General features: G+C 38.6%; 1 protein-coding gene across 1 annotated transcript; it reads right to left on the reverse strand.

Moving 5' to 3' along the window:
* Positions 1–1470: 1470 nt before the first annotated feature.
* On the reverse strand, positions 1471–6663 carry LOC118841708 (serine protease inhibitor Kazal-type 12-like). The gene is made up of 4 exons (XM_036749303.1): positions 6603–6663; positions 4724–4749; positions 1948–2075; positions 1471–1516 (listed from the first exon to the last, which is right to left on the reverse strand). Exons 1-4 carry the CDS (start codon positions 6661–6663, stop codon positions 1471–1473), a joined length of 261 nt encoding a protein of 86 aa, XP_036605198.1.
* Positions 6664–6887: the final 224 nt, after the last annotated feature.

Consider the following 6887-nt stretch of genomic DNA (forward strand, 5'->3'; position numbering starts at 1 on the left):
AGCAACATATGTTGGAGGGTATGCGAAAAAAATGGGACACTAATTCATGGTTGGTAGAACTGTGAACTGATCTAACCATTTTGGAGAGTAATCTCCAAGGAATTATAAAATGCGTATACCCTTTAATATGGCAATACAACTATTCATACTGTTTCCCAAGGTGGTTAGGGGAAAAGGAAAAAAATCTATACATTCTAATATATTTATAGCATCTCTCTTTGTGATGGCAAAGAACTGGAAATTGAAGGGATGCTTGTCAGTTGGGGAATGGCTAAACAAATCGTGGTATACGATTATGATGGAATACTATTGTGCTATAAGAAATGATTAGCTGGTTGATTTTAGAAAAAACATGGAAAGACTTCCATGACATAATGAAGAGTGAAATGAGCAGAACCAAGAAAACATTGTACACACTAACAGCAATATTGTCCTAAGGACAACCTTGAATGACTAAGTCATTTTGAGTATTACAAATACTCATATCAAATACAAAGGGCCTATGAAGGAAGATGCTATCCACCTCTAGGTAACGTATTGATAATTAGAGGTTTTAAATACGTACACAAACGCACGCATATTATACAAACACATATTTGTTTCTGATATTCGCTTTCCCCAGAATGGGGTGTGGAGAGAGGAAGAAAAATAAAAAGTGCATCGCAAAGAACAAAAGAAAACTTAGAAGGAAGCACAGAAACGCAGAGTAGCTTTGAAAATGATGTGTAGTATTTATTACATAGTTTTGTTGTTTTTTTTAAGTAGGCAGTGTGAAATGGAAATTAATTTTATATTGAAACCTCTTTTTACATTGTGCTGTGTACATGGAAATGTTCTTTTTTGAATTTAAGTTAAAAATAAATATTAAAATAAGTGACTCAGCTAAAGCCTTTCCTGAGCTCCCCAGAACTGTTCACCCTCTCAAACTTCTTTTACATAAGAACTTTGTATTCATCTGTTTACATTGATTCTATATGTTTGGAGAGATATTTCATTGTCGTCTCCCTTATTTAAATCTAAGCTACACATCAGTGAGGATTGTTTCATTGGTTCATGTGCTTGGGTACCTAGCATATAGTGGATGCTTAATAGATTGTTGGTTAATTGATTGATAGAAATCATATACTAATTATTTATTTTACCATAAAAAACATGTGGTTTTCTAAGAGCCAGAAGACTCAGCTAAAGCCTTTCCCATCAGGGAGTTGGATCAGATACTCTCTAAGGTCTCTTCCATTTGTAAATCCTATGATTCAATAACTAAATACAAAGCCCAAAGTATTGTATTTGCCATGATTTTCCCCTCCTTGTCTCTTCAGCAGGGTCTTGTTTGAGATATTCTTCAGCCTCATCAACAGAACAACAATAAACCAAAGAAATAAACAAACTGACCCTAAAATATTGGCCAAGTTATTTTTATTGAAGGTGCATTAGTGAAGGAAAATTGTAGTCACTGAACCACTTGGAGCTTTAGCATTTTCCATCATGTTTGTAGCCAATCTGCCCATTCCCTTCCCTAGAAGAAATAGATACATTACTTAGATACAAAGCCCGTCTCCATCATACTTTAATAGAGCTTGCATAAATTGCCTCTGAATATCAATGGGCCCCAGGTTCCCTAGTCTTTTTCCCTCTGTTATTATTTCTCCTTGTGACTCCCACCCTACAGCCTTCCTTAGTAGGTAGCATACTCTAGCATGAAGAGAATTAAGCTTAATGTGGGTGTGTGGTGCTCCACATTGGAATGGGTTGTCTCCATAGTAGTGAATCTTTAGTAAGCAGAGGAATTTGGATGACCAGTTATTAAAATATGACAGAGAGATATTTTTGAATGAAAACTAATTTTGTGGAGTTCAAAAGAAAGTGGTTTCCCCTACCATTATCTCCCCCTCCTCCCCTCTGTTCCCCACCCCCTGGGATTCAAAAGTGGTCCATACTCATACTCACATAGCTGCCTTGCAGAATTCACAGAGGTTCTTGTAAGTCTGGCCATTTGTGCCACACACTGGTTTATTAGCATTGGGGCATTGAATGTTTTCTCCTGGGGCTGTTGCTTGGAATTGTTTGCACTGGGCCTACAATAGCAATACAATATTTTCAGTTCTGCACCCAAGAAGATACTAGGATTTAGGACTAGAGACATTTTAGGAATAATTTAGTCTTTAACCATTCCATTTACAGAATGGGAAACAAAGATCAACAGAGAAATTGCCCAAGGCCACAGAAGCAGTTTGAAGAACGAGGATTTGAAGCTAAGTATCTAATTAAAAACTCAGAGTTCTTTCCACTGCCCCATTGCTGGCTCTTCACAACAGGATGGAGACCTGGTTTACCCTCTGCTGGCCTAACTCCAAAAGTCCACTTACCCTCAAACCACCACAGGGGACAATTCTTTTTATAGACTCAATAAATTTTCAGTATAATTAGTTACAATTAGTATTTAGGGAGTGTTAGTAGATCTTAGAATTCCCTGGGAAAGTTTCATAGAGTCATAAACTCTTAGAGCTAGAAGAGATGCTAAAAGCCATCTAGTCTAACCAGTGCTGAATAAGAATACCCTCAATAATAGCTCTGAGATGTGCTCTTTCAGCTTCTGACCTCCAAGGAGAGAGAATTCATTACTCTCTGAGGCAGCCCATCCCATTTTTGGAACACTCTCATTGTTAAAAATCCGCCTCTCTGAAACTTCCCTTGCTTTCTCCTCTTTCACAATTATTGTTACTCTTAGCTCTGCTGTCTGGAGTCAAACAGAAAAAGTCCAACTCCTTTTCCTTAGGAGAGTCCTAAAAATAGCTAAAGAAAACAATCAGTCCCTTCCTCTGCAACCCCTAGGTCTTTAGTTCTTCAGGCTAAACACAGACAAGTCTCTTCAACTAATCCTCAAATGATAGTGTTTCTAGACTCCTCACCATTTCTGGTTTCCCTACTCTGACTATGTCCCAGCTCTGTGTTCCTCCTAAAATGTGACACATAGAAACATATGCATAATTATTGAAGTTATCTGGCCCACACAGAGAATGGAAGAAAAAAAAGACAATACTTGAAGCACCAACAAACTAAGGCTCAGAGAAATGAAGTATCTGGCTCAATGTCACACAGGCAATAAATAGTAGTATGCTAACATGAGTTCTGGTCTTCTGAATTTATATCCATATCTCTTTTCAAAACACAATTCAGAGTCCAGGTGAAAGGGTGGGAGTTAAAAAGGAAAAAGAGAGTCAGGAAGGTTGTAAGGAAGTGAGTTGTGTTGTGTGTAGAACTGTGAATCTGAGGAAAAAAGGAGGTTTGGCATACCTGTTGTACTGCTGGCCAAGTAGAGATCCCTCAGCATGAATTTGGGGTAGGTCTTTTCACAATAATGTTTTGTATCCAAGAGCAATAGACACAAGGGGAGGATATTGCAATTTAGTCCTGAGAAGAGCGGATAGTCCTGGACTAGTTTGGAGGTGGGGACTTGGTCAATGACTTCCTATATGTGAAGGACTATCAATGGGAAGGGGAGTTACACTTGTTCAGCCAGGCCTCAGAAGGCAGAACTAGGTGCTGTGGGTGGGTAGTACAGGGAGGCAAATTTAAGTTTATTTGAAGGACAATTCTACTCAACAGTAGTGATACAATTTTATTTCAAATTTAAGACTTTTTCCCATTGGCATAGCTTATAGTCACTTTCAAAAAGACTAAATGCTATTCACATCCAGAGAGAAAAATGTTAGAGTCCGACTGCTGATTGAAGCTCATTATGTTTCATTTTACTTTTGTTTGTTTTTCCTTTTGGTCTGTGTTTTTTTTCACATAACTATTACAGAAATTTGTTTTGCATGATTTTACATGTATAACCTCTGTCAAAATGCATATCATCTCTGGACGGGGAGAGGTAAGGAAGGGAAGGTGAAAATTTGGAACTCAAAAAAAATTTTAAGGAATGTTAAAAATTGTCTTTACATGTAATTGGGGAAAAATATTATTTAAAAATCAAAACATTAATATAGTGTAAGGTTTCAGTAGAGTTCCATGAAAGAATAATTTCCGAAAAGGAGGCACAGAGTATCTTTGGCAAGAACAATGTTTTTATTATTATTCTTGTACCTACAGTAGCATTGGAAGAGTTTGTGTACTGAAATGTTGTGGCTTATGAAGAAGTAGAGTGAGTCTTAAAAAATAGACTATAAAAGCTAGAACAGGCCTTTAGAGCCTGGACTATCACATGTTAGATTTGAAGGGTACTTTAGATCACTGAATGTTAAAACTGGGAGGCACTTAGAACCTAAATTAGAGAATGTTCAAGTTGGGAGAGATCTTAAAACCTAAAAATATGGAATTTTAAAACTGGAAGAGACCTTAGTGTAGAAAACAGAATATTTCATCAGTATGCTCAGACCGTGTAACTGACTGAAATGTCACCTCTTTCTAGTAAGCCTTCCTTGGTATTCTCCAGTCAGAAGGGACCTCTCCCTCACAATATCTTGTTCTTCTAAATTCACTTTCATATTCTCTCTTATCAGTAGGTCTATATGTTCCTGTCTTATTCTCCTATAAGACTATAATTTTCATAGGATAGGAATCTGGCCCCGTGCTTCTCTGTGTCACCCCCAGAATCAATACGTTCATTTAAATAGGCTTGGCTCATCTTAATGACAAACCAACTACAGGACCAGTGGATAATTGGTCATTTTTCTGCTGCCTTGAGAGGAATGGAGTCTCTAATAGAAAGAGTAGCACATACCTGATAGCCGCCTTGACTTACAGCATCTGGAATTAAGGAGATATCAGATATTCATGAGATACTCACTATGGTTTGGAAGAATCACAGAATGTCAAGTTTGGATGAAACTTGACCTAGAATGCAGAATGTCTGATCCAGAAGGGTTCCTATAAAGCAATCTACTCATTTTAGAGATGGACAAAGTGAAATCGAGGGACTTGGGTTTCATCAAGTTCACTTGAATAGAGCTGTGACTGAACCCTTAGACCTGCTCTCTTCTTACTTGCTGGTTAGTTGTTTCAGTCGTGTCTGACTCTCCGTGATGCCATGTGGGGTTTTCTTGGCAAAGACTCTGGAGTGGTTTGCCATTTTGTTCTCCAGCTCACAAGGTTAAGTGATGTACCCACAGTCACACAGCTAGTAAGTATCTGAGGCCAGATTTAAATTTAGGCCCTTGACTTTAGGCCCAGCAATCTATCCACTGTATCACCTAGTTGCTCCATTGCCACCCAAGAAAATAAACTCTTAGAGCAAATGAGGGCAAAATTAGCCATAGAATAAAGAATAAATTTTGGAATATAAGTATATGGAAAATATTCCAATAATTGACTCTTGGAAGAGTCAGAAAAGTTGATAAATAAGGCCACTGTCAGTAAATAACAATAAGTCCTTTACACATGGCTATAAAATGCCTTATGTCCTCAACCCTCACAACAACTCTACTTTGGTAAATAATACAAGTATTATTTTCCTCAATTCATGCAGAATACTAAGACACAGTTTGGAGAAGTGACTTGTGCAGGGTCACAGAATAAGTTAATGGAAGAACAAGACTAGAATAGATCTAAAGTTAAAAGGGATTATTTTTTCCCATCCTCTCATTTTACAAATGAAGAAACTGGGACCAGGGGAGACCAAGCGATTTGTGCAAGGTCACAGTGATAGTAAATGGCAGAGGTGAGCTTTGAACCCAGGCCCTCTGACTCAAGAATATAGTGTTTTCCCATCACACCTCCTTGCCTCTTTGAACTACCAATGAAATGCTCTCCCTATTATGCAGTGCCACACATTATTGTGTTTAGAAAAAAATACTCTTCCAGATATTCTAAGCTTTTGTAAAAGGAGGCTTTTCATATAAATCTACATCTGTCTTCATTTTTTCTTATGTAGCTAAGTGGTAATAATGGATATATTGTTAGTCCTATGCTCATGGGAGTGACAAATCTATAGGCAGTCTTGTAGTGTGGTCTTATAGAGTGAAAGAATCACAAAATTGGTCTGATGTACAGAGCCCGTCATATCACAGAGCTAAAAGGGCCTTCAGGTAGTACTTAATACATCCTTTACTCAAAGGATTATCCCTGATCATGAATCATGCCATTTTGGAGGTCTCTGTATATGATGAGAAGAGACTCCCACTTGCTGGGCAAATAAGATATATTTTTCTCAGAAAAAAGCTTACTTTCTGAGACAGCATGGAACACTGTGCAAAGCCCTGGATATGGGGACTCAGTAGACTCATTGGGGCAGCTAGGTGGCACAGTGGATAGAGTGCTGAGCCTAGAGTCAGAAAAACCTGAGTTCAAATCTGTCCTCAGACAATTACTAGCTCTATGAACCTGGGCAAGTCACTTAATCCTCTTTGCCTCAGTTTCCTCATTTGTAAAAATGAGCTGGAGAAGGAAATGGCAAAGCAAGCTAGTATCTTTGCCAAGAAAACCCTAAATGAGGTCATGAAGAGTCAGGCATGACAGAAAAAACAAAATAATAACTTCCCGTCTGCAGGCCCAATACTTTCAACTTCACCACCTGGTCCTTATCTGTTGCATGCTTTGCTGGTCCATAAGGTCCACAAGCCCATTGATGGTAGACTTGAGAAATAAAAAGATCTTACACTCACCCACAATTAAGAAGGTGCAGGTCAAGCAGAGCAGAATCATTGAGCTACGTGAAGAAGTCATGGCAATGTGGGGTGACTGGTCTGTTCAGAATTCAGTGGTATAGTGCCTGACTGAGGCCCCCAAGTGGCATTTATAAGGGGATCCATGGAGACACAGCCAAATGCTCATCCACAGGGCAGGCAGCCAGATCCTCCACCCTGGTGATGAAATCTACTTTTGCAGTCCTCACAAAGAGAGGCACCAGGAACTAAAAGATGCTTGCTCCAGGGATGTTCTGTGCCGGC

This window comes from Trichosurus vulpecula, chromosome 3, assembly GCF_011100635.1.
Source record: "Trichosurus vulpecula isolate mTriVul1 chromosome 3, mTriVul1.pri, whole genome shotgun sequence".
Classification (NCBI taxonomy): Eukaryota; Metazoa; Chordata; class Mammalia; order Diprotodontia; family Phalangeridae; genus Trichosurus; species Trichosurus vulpecula.

What these genes read in the sequence shown, in the direction of transcription:
- LOC118841708 (XM_036749303.1), bottom strand. Translation starts at nt 6,663, where the DNA reads ATGACTTCTTCACGTAGCTCAATGATTCTGCTCTGCTTGACCTGCACC. An exon ending in TAAGTCAAGGCGGCTATCAG is followed by an intron (nt 2,076 to 4,723) that starts GTATGTGCTACT and finishes TTGCTATTGTAG; the next exon opens with GCCCAGTGCAAACAATTCCA. An exon ending in GAATTCTGCAAGGCAGCTAT is followed by an intron (nt 1,517 to 1,947) that starts GTGAGTATGAGT and finishes TATTTCTTCTAG; the next exon opens with GGAAGGGAATGGGCAGATTG.